The sequence below is a fragment of the Mya arenaria genome, chromosome 14 (assembly GCF_026914265.1).
Source record: "Mya arenaria isolate MELC-2E11 chromosome 14, ASM2691426v1".
In the NCBI taxonomy this organism is placed as follows: Eukaryota; Metazoa; Mollusca; class Bivalvia; order Myida; family Myidae; genus Mya; species Mya arenaria.
In genome coordinates this window covers 51,273,402-51,290,605 of record NC_069135.1, presented here as the reverse complement: position 1 = coordinate 51,290,605, position 17,204 = coordinate 51,273,402, and the positions used below count along the sequence as shown (strand labels likewise).

Below are 17,204 nucleotides of genomic sequence, written 5' to 3'. Positions count from 1 at the left end.
TCCATTGTGAATAAACACTAAGTGTGACCTTGAACTTTGAGGTAGGGGCACGGGTTTTGCACGCGACACGTCGTCTTGGTATGTGGAACACATGTGGCAAGTTATTTTAAAATCTGTCTATACAAGGGAAAGTTACAGCCCGGACATGACAACCTATACTCTATGTCCTTATATGCAGCACTCCATTGTGAATAAAGACTAAGTGTGACCTTGACCTTTGAGGTAGGGGCACGGGTCTTGCACACGACACGTCGTCTTGGTATGTGGAACACATGTGGCAAGTTATTTTAAAATCTGTCCATACAAGGGAAAGTTACAGCCCGGACACGAGTTATTGAGCCGGACACACGGACGGACGGACGGACAGACAGACGGACGGACGGTGCGATTTTAATATGCCCACCTTCGGGGGCATAAAAAAATATATATCCTTTTTATGGAGAGGAAAAGTGGCGGAAATTTAGCCAAAAAATGGGCCTAAAAAAATGAATACAAACTTGATATATTTTTAAAATCTGGAGCTGGGACGAACTTGGCCAAACAATGGGCCTAATAAAACCCTAGACACAAGCCTGAATTTTTAGATATTTTGGAGCAGGGCCAAATTTTGGTCAAATAAAAATGTCTAAGAAAAATCCACTAAATACAAGCTTGTATTTTTTTTAATTTTGGAGCAGTACACAAGTCTGATCAAGGGACATAAATCTCATACATGATATAATAATAAATGTAAATTTTGTAATGAATTACTTCCCTTTAAACAGTTAAAAAGGCTTTACAACATTCCACACTCACAACATTTATTCAAAACTGAATTACCTGAAATTTTCTTGTATTTGTAATTCCTTTTACTGCCTTTTCGAGACACCCCCATTTTGTCGCTTCAAATTCAAACCCTGATAAGCACTGCCTAACACATTCCAATGGTCACTATCCAAGTATTGAATATCAGATTTAAATTTTGTATGTATAGAGTTTCATCGTGATAGTGGAGGACTTTCTTTTAAAACTGAAAATTCAGAGTTAAGTTCTTACCCAATAAAAACAAAACACAACAACTTCAATATTCCACAAGACAAATAAACAGGCTTGTGTACTTTCTTTAGGCTTAGGGGACTATTTAAAGTCATAAATTGACAACATGTTCATCTCAAAATAGTTCAATGCAATACAGTCATTCTTTCACCATTTAAAATCACTAATGGTATTACTGATATGCACTGGAATTTAAACCTTGTGTTTCCATAGAAATTTAAACACAGAATTGAAATTCTAAAACGCCAATATTCATCTTTTTACTTCAATACTTGATATAATATTAGCAAAATATGGATTTTGTCTGTGGACATAATCACTGAAATCAAGTTGGATTTAAACACAAGTTTTCAAAATATCGGATTTTTCTTTGAAGGTAAATAATCATCCACAGAGCAACTATTATCACATTAAAATTCATTTTTGATACATGTATTAGTGAGTGCACTCTCACAGATTGACTATTTTAACAACTTTTTTGTTTTTAGTCTTGGAATGAGCCAATTTTTGCATAGTTGTCTTGAAACCAATGATACAAGACTGCTGACAAAAGATGAAATCACAGTTTTCAATATTTATGTTTAAAAATTGATGTTTTAAGGCTAAAAGCATTCCTAACGCTTAAAGAATAATGAAACTTTCGGCTGTTTCACAAACAATTGGGATCCGTTCTATTTTGAGTTATATTATATGACTGTTTTGAAAGAATTGATACCAAAATCAGCTGATTCTGAGACAAAAACTAAAAAAATGTCAAAACTGTGAGAGTACAACTTTATAATCAGTATTAGAATATCAATTTAGAAGAAGGCTGTGGAGCAATAGTCAACTCTCATCTGTCTCTCATCAAAGAGGGGCCTTACTCATTAACTGTTGAAGCCAGGGTTATGGGCCTTTCCGTAATTAGTGTACCAAGTTCCATCTGAATATCTTAAACTGTGTTTTATCTCTGGTCACATGTGTACCAAGTTGCTTTTGAATATCGCCATTTATTTTCAGTTTTGGCCAAGGTTTAAAGTTTTAGCACACTGACGCCTTCAAAAAACGACACCTAGGCTAGCTAGACAATACCTCAAATTTTGTCTTCGAAAAAACTCACAAGTTTATAACTAAAATTTATAATTCAATTCCATTTTCTGAGTCACTCTCCACATCAACAATCAAATAAAAAAATATCTGTATTAATATTATGCACAATTCAAAAACCATTAACACTGTGGCTGAAATTTCCCTTATCCTTTTGTCATGTCCTTCACTTAACATCCCAGCCCTGCATATTTGCCAAAATGTGGGAACTGGAAAATTCTGGAATTATCTGCTGCCAAGAAAGGAAATGCAAGTAATAGCATGACTCTTACAACATTACTCAAGGCTCCACTTCCAGTATGTCAATACTTGGAATTTGCTGACTGTAATATTAAAGCAATATCGCCTTGAACAACAAGCCGTTTTTGCAGTAATGTAATTTCTCTAGTGATGAATAATGAATTGAATGAAAATATAGCAGTTAGTCATCGAAATAAGACTTTTATACGAACAAGCCCAAATTCTTACACCAAAAAGCCATTCTTATACCAGTATTACACCATTCTTACAATAGTTAGTGCTTTGCTTAAAAAATATAGACAAACTTGTAAAATCAAATCCAGAATTTGAGCAAGCTCTGAAATATACTGTGATGACTATTAAACAGTTGAAAACCGACAACAAAGTGTTTTCTTTATACCAGTTTTGGATAAGGGCTAGGGACTTTCATAATTGGGGAAAAATGTGTCATTTTGACTCAAATTAGCAATTCCAATTTTGCCTTAATATGAACAAAAGAGAAAAGATAAAAGAATCTGATAAAGTTTGTTTTTAAGAATACACCAACTGTGTTCAATACAAAAATGGTTCGAGGGGTTCATTTTTGGTGTGAATTATAATAACAAAAAGATAAAAAATAAAATAATCCTGAATATATATTTTATATATTTGGCAAAAAGTACAATTATAAGTATCGGGCTAAGTTCAGCCTCAAATTGCTCAGAAGAACATGAAAAGTCAAAACTTTAATTTGTTAATTATGTTTATCTTTCAATTAATATTTACTCTTGAAAACTTGCAATCATTTTCAGAACATTTATTAATGCAAGGGAAGCAACTGAGTTTTCAAATTGACTAAAGAGCTTGCAGGAGTGACATCCCTTGCTTAAAAGAATAAGTCTTATAATGAAATATGCAAGCTACCTTTTTTACCCTATTATAAAAAGGGATAACACAGCAGCTCCCTAAATAAAGTGTACCCTTGATCAAGTGATCAAGGAATTCAAGAAATTTAGGGCCATTCTATGATTCTTTCTGTGATATGATAAAGACACATAATTATAGGCTGTAAGTGAGTTAAAATCTGAAATGTGGCAATTCAAACTCAATACCTTTCTCTAGGATTTCAACATTCTAACTTTTGTAGTCAAGTACATGAATGCTATATGAAGTCAAAACATAAATATCAGCTGTTATAGAGATGAAAGGGCGTTGATCCCTTTAAAGTGCAATTTCACTGAGTTTGTCACAAATGGCATTCTGGTAGTCCGAGACTACCAGCTTTTAAGTGTGAACACAAGAAATTCAGTCAGTTTGATCCTGCCGTAGCCGTAAATCTATGGTAAACTTTATAGGGGGAATGAGCAAGAAGATCAAACTACATGAAAGACTTTTTTTTAAGATAAGACAATGTACCATACCATGATAAACATGTGATAGAGAACCATTCATCCTGATGGATATACATTGCATGTAACGGTGGCCAGATTCGGATCCAGGATTTGACATTAGAGGGGGCATAATTTAGATGGGCGAAACCTTTTGACTTGTGCCTCTCCCTCAGAACCAAAATGTATTTGGTATAATGTGTTGGCAGGGGGTAACCAGGTACTCCACCAAATTTTTTTATTAGTATTTATTGTCCGTAATACTGCATTTTGTGTGTATTGTATTACTTTTTTCACCTATACTGTAAACAGAGTAAACTTAAGACGATTTTAGGGAGGGGACGGGGCGTGTTGGATGCGCCAACACCCCCCAAAGCCGACCTTGCAAGACTTATCCAATCTGCTAAGCAGAGATGCTAAACACCTGGCTAACGCCATCAATAAATTATTCCATGTAGACTGTACTTGATATGATACTCCAGAAATCAGGTCATAGATTGTTAAAAGAGGAGTACTGTATCCTAATTTTTGTCGGACAACCGTTAATATATCTACAAGTACCATGTACTTATAATCTTATTCAATAGTAAAAATTATACATGACCTGTTTATCATTGGTCCAATATATGGAATATCTTTTACGGCATACGGTATAAAAAGTAGTCCATGATAAGAAAAGGATTCAGTTGCCACAGCGATACTGTTTCGTTGTATTTATAATAATGCAAATAAAACAGATGTCTATGATGAAATCCAATATGTGATTTCTGAACAGGTAAATAATATCAAAACATTTAATAATTAGGAAATTAATACCTAATGAAATATATTCTGAATAATGGAAGAAATCAAACAAAAATAAAAACAAACGGTACCTAGTCCTATTTCCTCCATTTCAATCGCGGCTTGTTGTGAAAATTCATGCGCATTTTTAACCATGTTAGAGCTACTTTCAGTTTGTATTTGTAAAATTGCATTTTTCGTCTCATGCAACTCGTTTGAGGTTATGTAGCATTACTAAGCGGGAAATTTAGTCATGTTTTAAGGTCGTTTAACATAGGAAACCCAATACCGATCTCTTAAAGTACATTGAAACGTGACTGTTTGTAAACAAATGACCTTCCAACATGTTTTGTATTTTCAGAGTGATCTCCCGTGATAAAAATCGATGAGTTCCGAAAATATTAGTTCCGGTTGCCAGCTGCTGGACCAGTATTTCCCGCCTTATTCAAGATGCTAATTTAAAAAGCTACAGTCAAATTTAATCATCATACGCATTTAGCTTGGTGTTTAAATTATTTAAATTCGGCGTTGTTACAATAAAATAATTTAACTTGAAACGCAAACATGATTGAGCGTGTATAAACCGCATCTTAAAACCTGTATAAAGGTTTCTTACTATACAGTACTGGCAAAATTTTAAATTTCAGAAATTTGAAAAGCGGTGCTGCTGAAAACCACTACCAGCTACTAAGAAATACCAAAAGCTACTAAGAACATTAAGAACAACTAAGAGATCCTTAATATGCACTATGAAATGTAATAATGTGATTTAGAAATGCCGGTGAAGTTTATTCTGAAGTTGTTCCATTTATTTTAGAAAAACTGCTCGTGAGAATTTTCAATGAGTGGTTGTCACTTCTGGTTGTCCATAGAAAATGGGTCTCGACAAAGGCATTATTATTTAGACATAGAACTAAACAATAAATTGAATTTAAAGGATCTAGTTTGATATCGGCGTTGGAAACAAAACATTTGTCCTATTGCTAAGACTGTCTATATAAGGCCAAAAGTTTACACTTAAGTTTCTCGCGCACTTTAAAAAAAAATTGTGAGGGAGCGCTCATTTTTTTTCATTTTTTTATCCTATTTTGAATTTAACATAATAATAGAAACAGTGTATTTACTCTATTTATTGAACAAATGACACATTTTCAGTATAAATTAAGTGTCGAACGTGCATTTTAAATTGTAAATGATTGTTATTTTTTTTTTTTTTGGTTCATAAACAGCCTTAATAAATGATAAGTTCAACCTCAACTATCATTAACCAAAGTATAATGTTTTTACTACTTTTGATCAATATTGTTACGCCTATGTTTAATTTTTTTGTTAAACCATTAATGGTGTATTTAAACATTATACGTAGCTTTAATGTAATGTCTGTTCTGTTCTATACATGTATACAATAAAGAATGGAATATAAAAGTATAATTCATATTTCTCTTTCTGTCCTGAATTATGTAAAAAGTAAGACTGCCTTTAAAGCTGCACTCTCACAGATTGAACGTCAGTTTTCACAATTTTTATTTTTTTGTCTTGGAACGAGCCAATGTTTGCAAAAATATCCATGGAAACCAGTGATATAAGACTGCTGACAAAAAATTAGATCGCAGAATTTCATATTTAAGTATTTTACCAAAATTGATGTTTAATGCATTTTCCTTAAACTTTTAGCAACGGTTTAAGCCATAAAACATTAATTTTCGAACGGAAATATGAAAATCTGCGCTCTGATCTTTTGTCAGCAATCTTTTATCATTGGTTTGCAGATATTTACGCAAAAATTTCCTCTTTCCAAGACAAAAAATAAAAAAGTTGTAAAAACGGTAAATCTGTGAGAGTGCAGCTTTATAAACGCAAGTGTCAATATTTTGATTGCCGAGTATACACTATGCAAACCATCGTTACGATTTCTTTTTTCTCTACGGACATGGGCCACTAGCGGTTCTAGGGATGGGGGTGGGGGTTGCTCCATCTAACGTCGAAACTTGGATCTGACCCTGGAAGCTGTCTTTTGTTGTTATGTTCGCCGTTTTACCTCGTAAGAATTGTAACATTATTGTACACGGTGAATACCTTGGCAATGCAACAAACATAAATTGTGAGTGATAAATCTTTAACTAGCCAGTGCTTACTAAATAGTGCTTTTATGGAAAATATCACTTACTGATAACAAGATTGTAACCGTGTATATAATAGCTGAAATATTAAATGATTGGTGAGTGCTAAAAGATTTACTGTGATTTACTATCGTCTCATAAGGCAGAAATACCGTGTTTTCTGCACCTTTTTTCAAATTAACCTCGGTATCCTTCATAATATAAGAACCATTGTTTTCGACATTCATTCATCTATTTTTGACATTTTAACACAATTGCACACATTGTGGTAAATCTTCTTTGAGAGTAAGAGTGCATCTTTAAGGTTTCTATTTTTCCAGTCCCGGAGCGAAGAAAAAATTAACCCGTTTGTTCAGAACTTTGATAAAGTTAACAACGGGATAAACAGTTAACAACGGGATTAACAACATTTTTGTTTACTTTAAAACATGAACTATTTATAGATGTGTTAGGAATACAGCTATACACACAGTTGTCTCAACTCTAGTTAGGAATACAGGTACAGCTATACACACAATTGTCTCAACTCTAGTTAGGAATACGAGTACAGCTATACACACAGTTGTCTCAACTCTAGTTAGGAATACAGGTACAGCTATACACACAGTTGTCTCAACTCTAGTTAGGAATACAGGTACAGCTATACACACAGTTGTCTCAACTCTAGTTAGGAATACAAGTACAGCTATACACACAGTTGTCTCAACTCTAGTTAGGAATACAGGTACAGCTATACACACAGTTGTCTCAACTCTAGTTAGGAATACAGGTACAGCTATACACACAGTTGTCTCAACTCTAGTTAGGAATACAGGTACAGCTATACACACAGTTGTCTCAACTCTAGTTAGGAATACAGGTACAGCTATACACACAGTTGTCTCAACTCTAGTTAGGAATACAAGTACAGCTATACACACAGTTGTCTCAACTCTAGTTAGGAATACAGGTACAGCTATACACACAGTTGTCTCAACTCTAGTTAGGAATACAGGTACAGCTATACACACAGTTGTCTCAACTCTAGTAAGGAATACAGGTACAGCTATACACACAGTTGTCTCAACTCTAGTTAGGAATACAAGTACAGCTATACACACAGTTGTCTCAACTCTAGTTAGGAATACGAGTACAGCTATACACACAGTTGTCTCAACTCTAGTTAGGAATACAAGTACAGCTATACAAACAGTTGTCTCAACTCTAGTTAGGAATACAGGTACAGCTATACACACAGTTGACTCAACTCTAGTTAGGAGTACGAGTACAGCTATACACACAGTTGTCTCAACTCTAGTTAGGAATACAGGTACAGCTATACACACAGTTGTCTCAACTCTAGTTAGGAATACAGGTACAGCTATACACACAGTTGTCTCAACTCTAGTTAGGAATACGAGTACAGCTATACACACAATTGTCTCAACTCTAGTTAGGAATACGAGTACAGCTATACACACAGTTGTCTCAACTCTAGTTAGGAATACAAGTACAGCTATACACACAGTTGTCTCAACTCTAGTTAGGAATACAAGTACAGCTATACACACAGTTGTCTCAACTCTAGTTAGGAATACAGGTACAGCTATACACACAATTGTCTCAACTCTAGTTAGGAATACGAGTACAGCTATACACACAGTTGTCTCAACTCTAGTTAGGAATACAAGTACAGCTATACACACAGTTGTCTCAACTCTAGTTAGGAATACAGGTACAGCTATACACACAGTTGTCTCAACTCTAGTTAGGAATACAGGTACAGCTATACACACAGTTGTCTCAACTCTAGTTAGGAATACAGGTACAGCTATACACACAGTTGTCTCAACTCTAGTTAGGAATACGAGTACAGCTATACACACAGTTGTCTCAACTCTAGTTAGGAATACGAGTACAGCTATACACACAGTTGTCTCAACTCTAGTTAGGAATACAGGTACAGCTATACACACAGTTGTCTCAACTCTAGTTAGGAATACAGGTACAGCTATACACACAGTTGTCTCAACTCTAGTTAGGAATACGAGTGCAGCTATACACACAGTTGTCTCAACTCTAGTTAGGAATACGAGTACAGCTATACACACAGTTGTCTCAACTCTAGTTAGGAATACAAGTACAGCTATACACACAGTTGTCTCAACTCAAGTTAGGAATACAAGTACAGCTATACACACAGTTGTCTCAACTCTAGTTAGGAATACAAGTACAGCTATACACACAGTTGTCTCAACTCTAGTTAGGAATACAAGTACAGCTATACACACAGTTGTCTCAACTCTAGTTAGGAATACAAGTACAGCTATACACACAGTTGTCTCAACTCTAGTTAGGAATACAAGTACAGCTATACACACAGTTGTCTCAACTCTAGTTAGGAATACAGGTACAGCTATACACACAGTTGTCTCAACTCTAGTTAGGAATACAGGTACAGCTATACACACAGTTGTCTCAACTCTAGTTAGGAATACGAGTACAGCTATACACACAGTTGTCTCAACTCTAGTTAGGAATACAAGTACAGCTATACACACAGTTGTCTCAACTCTAGTTAGGAATACAGGTACAGCTATACACACAGTTGTCTCAACTCTAGTTAGGAATACAAGTACAGCTATACACACAGTTGTCTCAACTCTAGTTAGGAATACAGGTACAGCTATACACACAGTTGTCTCAACTCTAGTTAGGAATACAGGTACAGCTATACACACAGTTGTCTCAACTCTAGTTAGGAATACAAGTACAGCTATACACACAGTTGTCTCAACTCTAGTTAGGAATACGAGTACAGCTATACACACAGTTGTCTCAACTCTAGTTAGGAATACAAGTACAGCTATACACACAGTTGTCTCAACTCTAGTTAGGAATACAAGTACAGCTATACACACAGTTGTCTCAACTCTAGTTAGGAATACAGGTACAGCTATACACACAGTTGTCTCAACTCTAGTTAGGAATACAGGTACAGCTATACACACAGTTGTCTCAACTCTAGTTAGGAATACCAGTACAGCTATACACACAGTTGTCTCAACTCTAGTTAGGAATACAGGTACAGCTATACACACAGTTGTCTCAACTCTAGTTAGGAATACAGGTACAGCTATACACACAGTAGTCTCAACTCTAGTTAGGAATACAAGTACAGCTATACACACAGTTGTCTCAACTCTAGTTAGGAATACAGGTACAGCTATACACACAGTTGTCTCAACTCTAGTCAGGAATACAAGTACAGCTATACACACAATTGTCTCAACTCTAGTTAGGAATACAAGTACAGCTATACACACAGTTGTCTCAACTCTAGTTAGGAATACAAGTACAGCTATACACACAGTTGTCTCAACTCTAGTTAGGAATACAAGTACAGCTATACACACAATTGTCTCAACAACTCTAGTTAGGAATACAAGTACAGCTATACACACAGTTGTCTCAACTCTAGTTAGGAATACAAGTACAGCTATACACACAATTGTCTCAACTCTAGTTAGGAATACAGGTACAGCTATACACACAATTGTCTCAACTCTAGTTAGGAATACAGGTACAGCTATACACACAGTTGTCTCAACTCTAGTTAGGAATACAGGTACAGCTATACACACAGTTGTCTCAACTCTAGTTAGGAATACAGGTACAGCTATACACACAGTTGTCTCAACTCTAGTTAGGAATACAGGTACAGCTATACACACAGTTGTCTCAACTCTAGTTAGGAATACAAGTACAGCTATACACACAGTTGTCTCAACTCTAGTTAGGAATACAAGTACAGCGATACACACAGTTGTCTCAACTCTAGTTAGGAATACAAGTACAGCTATACACACAGTTGTCTCAACTCTAGTTAGGAATACAAGTACAGCTATACACACAGTTGTCTCAACTCTAGTTAGGAATACAAGTACAGCTATACACACAGTTGTCTCAACTCTAGTTAGGAATACAAGTACAGCTATACTCACAGTTGTCTCAACTCTAGTTAGGAATACAAGTACAGCTATACTCACAGTTGTCTCAACTCTAGTTAGGAATACAAGTACAGCTATACACACAATTGTCTCAACAACTCTAGTTAGGAATACAAGTACAGCTATACACACAGTTGTCTCAACTCTAGTTAGGAATACAAGTACAGCTATACACACAATTGTCTCAACTCTAGTTAGGAATACAGGTACAGCTATACACACAATTGTCTCAACTCTAGTTAGGAATACAGGTACAGCTATACACACAGTTGTCTCAACTCTAGTTAGGAATACAGGTACAGCTATACACACAGTTGTCTCAACTCTAGTTAGGAATACAGGTACAGCTATACACACAGTTGTCTCAACTCTAGTTAGGAATACAAGTACAGCTATACACACAGTTGTCTCAACTCTAGTTAGGAATACAAGTACAGCGATACACACAGTTGTCTCAACTCTAGTTAGGAATACAAGTACAGCTATACACACAGTTGTCTCAACTCTAGTTAGGAATACAAGTACAGCTATACACACAGTTGTCTCAACTCTAGTTAGGAATACAAGTACAGCTATACACACAGTTGTCTCAACTCTAGTTAGGAATACAGGTACAGCTATACACACAGTTGTCTCAACTCTAGTTAGGAATACAGGTACAGCTATACACACAGTTGTCTCAACTCTAGTTAGGAATACAAGTACAGCTATACACACAGTTGTCTCAACTCTAGTTAGGAATACAAGTACAGCTATACACACAGTTGTCTCAACTCTAGTTAGGAATACAAGTACAGCTATGCACACAATTGTCTCAACTCTAGTTAGGAATACAGGTACAGCTATACACACAGTTGTCTCAACTCTAGTTAGGAATACAGGTACAGCTATACACACAGTTGTCTCAACTCTAGTTAGGAATACAGGTACAGCTATACACACAGTTGTCTCAACTCTAGTTAGGAATACAAGTACAGCTATACACACAGTTGTCTCAACTCTAGTTAGGAATACAAGTACAGCTATACACACAGTTGTCTCAACTCCAGTTAGGAATACAAGTACAGCTATACACACAGTTGTCTCAACTCTAGTTAGGAATACGAGTACAGCTATACACACAGTTGTCTCAACTCTAGTTAGGAATACGAGTACAGCTATACACACAGTTGTCTCAACTCTAGTTAGGAATACAAGTACAGCTATACTCACAGTTGTCTCAACTCTAGTTAGGAATACAGGTACAGCTATACACACAATTGTCTCAACTCTAGTTAGGAATACCAGTACAGCTATACACCGGTTGTCTCAACTCTAGTTAGGAATACCAGTACAGCTATACACCGGTTGTCTCAACTCTAGTTAGGAATACAAGTACAGCTATACACAAAGTTGTCTCAACTCTAGTTAGGAATACAAGTACAGCTATACACACAGTTGTCTCAACTCTAGTTAGGAATACAAGTACAGCTATACACACAGTTGTCTCAACTCTAGTTAGGAATACAGGTACAGCTATACACACAGTTGTCTCAACTCTAGTTAGGAATACAAGTACAGCTATACACACAGTTGTCTCAACTCTAGTTAGGAATACAAGTACAGCTATACACACAGTTGTCTCAACTCTAGTTAGGAATACAAGTACAGCTATACACACAGTTGTCTCAACTCTAGTTAGGAATACAGGTACAGTTATACACACAACTGTCTCAACTCTAGTTAGGAATACCAGTACAGCTATACACACAGTTGTCTCAACTCTAGTTAGGAATACCAGTACAGCTATACACACAGTTGTCTCAACTCTAGTTAGGAATACGAGTACAGCTATACACACAGTTGTCTCAACTCTAGTTAGGAATACGAGTACAGCTATACACACAGTTGTCTCAACTCTAGTTGGGAATACAGGTACAGCTATACACACAGTTGTCTCAACTCTAGTTAGGAATATAGGTACAGCTATACACACAATTGTCTCAACTCTAGTTAGGAATACAAGTACAGCTATACACACAGTTGTCTCAACTCTAGTTAGGAATACAGGTACAGCTATACACGCAGTTGTCTCAACTCTAGTTAGGAATACAGGTACAGCTATACACGCAGTTGTCTCAACTCTAGTTAGGAATACGAGTACAGCTATACACACAGTTGTCTCAACTCTAATTAGGAATACAGGTACAGCTATACACACAGTTGTCTCAACTCTAGTAAGGAATACAGGTACAGCTATACACACAGTTGTCTCAACTCTAGTTAGGAATACAGGTACAGCTATACACACAGTTGTCTCAACTCTAGTTAGGAATACAAGTACAGCTATACACACAGTTGTCTCAACTCTAGTTAGGAATACAGGTACAGCTATACACACAGTTGTCTCAACTCTAGTTAGGAATACAAGTACAGCTATACACACAGTTGTCTCAACTCTAGTTAGGAATACAAGTACAGCTATACACACAATTGTCTCAACTCTAGTTAGGAATACAGGTACAGCTATACACACAGTTGTCTCAACTCTAGTTAGGAATACGAGTACAGCTATACACACAGTTGTCTCAACTCTAGTTAGGAATACCAGTACAGCTATACACACAATTGTCTCAACTCTAGTTAGGAATACCAGTACAGCTATACACACAGTTGTCTCAACTCTAGTTAGGAATACAAGTACAGCTATACACACAGTTGTCTCAACTCTAGTTAGGAATACAAGTACAGCTATACACACAGTTGTCTCAACTCTAGTTAGGAATACAAGTACAGCTATACACACAGTTGTCTCAACTCTAGTTAGGAATACAAGTACAGCTATACACACAGTTGTCTCAACTCTAGTTAGGAATACAAGTACAGCTATACACACAGTTGTCTCAACTCTAGTTAGGAATACAAGTACAGCTATACACACAGTTGTCTCAACTCTAGTTAGGAATACAAGTACAGCTATACACACAGTTGTCTCAACTCTAGTTAGGAATACCAGTACAGCTATACACACAGTTGTCTCAACTGTAGTTAGGAATACAGGTACAGCTATACACACAATTGTCTCAACTGTAGTTAGGAATACAGGTACAGCTATACACACAATTGTCTCAACTCTAGTTAGGAATACGAGTACAGCTATACACACAGTTGTCTCAACTCTAGTTAGGAATACAAGTACAGCTATACACACAATTGTCTCAACTCTAGTTAGGAATACAAGTACAGCTATACACACAGTTGTCTCAACTCTAGTTAGGAATACAGGTACAGCTATACACACAGTTGTCTCAACTCTAGTTAGGAATACCAGTACAGCTATACACACAGTTGTCTCAACTCTAGTTAGGAATACCAGTACAGCTATACACACAGTTGTCTCAACTCTAGTTAGGAATACAAGTACAGCTATACACACAGTTGTCTCAACTCTAGTTAGGAATACAGGTACAGCTATACACACAATTGTCTCAACTCTAGTTAGGAATACAGGTACAGCTATACACACAGTTGTCTCAACTCTAGTTAGGAATACAGGTACAGCTATACACACAGTTGTCTCAACTCTAGTTAGGAATACAGGTACAGCTATACACACAGTTGTCTCAACTCTAGTTAGGAATACAGGTACAGCTATACACACAGTTGTCTCAACTCTAGTTAGGAATACGAGTACAGCTATACACACAGTTGTCTCAACTCTAGTTAGGAATACAGGTACAGCTATACACACAGTTGTCTCAACTCTAGTTAGGAATACGAGTACAGCTATACACACAGTTGTCTCAACTCTAGTTAGGAATACGAGTACAGCTATACACACAGTTGTCTCAACTCTAGTTAGGAATACGAGTACAGCTATACACACAGTTGTCTCAACTCTAGTTAGGAATACAGGTACAGCTATACACACAGTTGTCTCAACTCTAGTTAGGAATACAGGTACAGCTATACACACAGTTGTCTCAACTCTAGTTAGGAATACGAGTACAGCTATACACACAGTTGTCTCAACTCTAGTTAGGAATACAAGTACAGCTATACACACAGTTGTCTCAACTCTAGTTAGGAATACAAGTACAGCTATACACACAGTTGTCTCAACTCTAGTTAGGAATACAGGTACAGCTATACACACAGTTGTCTCAACTCTAGTTAGGAATACGAGTACAGCTATACACACAGTTGTCTCAACTCTAGTTAGGAATACGAGTACAGCTATACACACAGTTGTCTCAACTCTAGTTAGGAATACAAGTACAGCTATACACACAGTTGTCTCAACTCTAGTTAGGAATACAAGTACAGCTATACACACAGTTGTCTCAACTCTAGTTAGGAATACAAGTACAGCTATACACACAGTTGTCTCAACTCTAGTTAGGAATACAAGTATAGCTATACACACAGTTGTCTCAACTCTAGTTAGGAATACAAGTACAGCTATACACACAGTTGTCTCAACTCTAGTTAGGAATACGAGTACAGCTATACACACAGTTGTCTCAACTCTAGTTAGGAATACGAGTACAGCTATACACACAGTTGTCTCAACTCTAGTTAGGAATACGAGTACAGCTATACACACAGTTGTCTCAACTCTAGTTAGGAATACAGGTACAGCTATACACACAGTTGTCTCAACTCTAGTTAGGAATACCAGTACAGCTATACACACAGTTGTCTCAACTCTAGTTAGGAATACAAGTACAGCTATACACACAGTTGTCTCAACTCTAGTTAGGAATACAAGTACAGCTATACACACAGTTGTCTCAAATCTAGTTAGGAATACAAGTACAGCTATACACACAGTTGTCTCAAATCTAGTTAGGAATACAAGTACAGCTATACACACAGTTGTCTCAACTCTAGTTAGGAATACAAGTACAGCTATACAGGTACAGCTATACACACAGTTGTCTCAACTCTAGTTAGGAATACCAGTACAGCTATACACACAGTTGTCTCAACTCTAGTTAGGAATACAGGTACAGCTATACACACAGTTGTCTCAACTCTAGTTAGGAATACGAGTACAGCTATACACACAGTTGTCTCAACTCTAGTTAGGAATACAAGTACAGCTATACACACAGTTGTCTCAACTCTAGTTAGGAATACAGGTACAGCTATACACACAATTGTCTCAACTCTAGTTAGGAATACAGGTACAGCTATACACACAATTGTCTCAACTCTAGTTAGGAATACAGGTACAGCTATACACACAGTTGTCTCAACTCTAGTTAGGAATACAGGTACAGCTATACACACAGTTGTCTCAACTCTAGTTAGGAATACAGGTACAGCTATACACACAGTTGTCTCAACTCTAGTTAGGAATACGAGTACAGCTATACACACAGTTGTCTCAACTCTAGTTAGGAATACAGGTACAGCTATACACACAGTTGTCTCAACTCTAGTTAGGAATACGAGTACAGCTATACACACAGTTGTCTCAACTCTAGTTAGGAATACGAGTACAGCTATACACACAGTTGTCTCAACTCTAGTTAGGAATACAGGTACAGCTATACACACAGTTGTCTCAACTCTAGTTAGGAATACAGGTACAGCTATACACACAGTTGTCTCAACTCTAGTTAGGAATACAGGTACAGCTATACACACAGTTGTCTCAACTCTAGTTAGGAATACAAGTACAGCTATACACACAGTTGTCTCAACTCTAGTTAGGAATACAAGTACAGCTATACACACAGTTGTCTCAACTCTAGTTAGGAATACGAGTACAGCTATACACACAGTTGTCTCAACTCTAGTTTGGAATACGAGTACAGCTATACACACAGTTGTCTCAACTCTAGTTAGGAATACAAGTACAGCTATACACACAGTTGTCTCAACTCTAGTTAGGAATACAAGTACAGCTATACACACAGTTGTCTCAACTCTAGTTAGGAATACGAGTACAGCTATACACACAGTTGTCTCAACTCTAGTTAGGAATACGAGTACAGCTATACACACAGTTGTCTCAACTCTAGTTAGGAATACGAGTACAGCTATACACACAGTTGTCTCAACTCTAGTTAGGAATACGAGTACAGCTATACACACAGTTGTCTCAACTCTAGTTAGGAATACGAGTACAGCTATACACACAGTTGTCTCAACTCTAGTTAGGAATACGAGTACAGCTATACACACAGTTGTCTCAACTCTAGTTAGGAATACAGGTACAGCTATACACACAGTTGTCTCAACTCTAGTTAGGAATACAAGTACAGCTATACACACAGTTGTCTCAACTCTAGTTAGGAATACAAGTACAGCTATACACACAGTTGTCTCAACTCTAGTTAGGAATACAAGTACAGCTATACACACAGTTGTCTCAACTCTAGTTAGGAATACAAGTACAGCTATACACACAGTTGTCTCAACTCTAGTTAGGAATACAAGTACAGCTATACACACAGTTGTCTCAACTCTAGTTAGGAATACAAGTACAGCTATACACACAGTTGTCTCAACTCTAGTTAGGAATACAAGTACAGCGATACACACAGTTGTCTCAACTCTAGTTAGGAATACAGGTACAGCTATACACACAGTTG

The 17,204-nt window shown here is 36.6% G+C and overlaps 1 protein-coding gene across 2 annotated transcripts in view; it reads right to left on the bottom strand.

The window, feature by feature from the left end:
- LOC128217377 (prestin-like) overlaps positions 1-17,204 on the bottom strand; it is a 78,473-nt gene that overhangs the window by 55,382 nt on the left and 5,887 nt on the right. Inside the window, exon 1 of one of the 2 annotated variants that reach the window (XM_052924503.1) lies at positions 4,604-4,849. The exons of the other annotated variant lie outside the window; for it this stretch is intronic. Within the exon in view, the coding sequence (XP_052780463.1) occupies positions 4,604-4,667 (64 nt within the window). The 5' untranslated portion in view covers positions 4,668-4,849. Of the gene's footprint in view, positions 1-4,603; positions 4,850-17,204 lie in introns of those variants that run through there. 2 annotated transcript variants of the gene reach the window in all.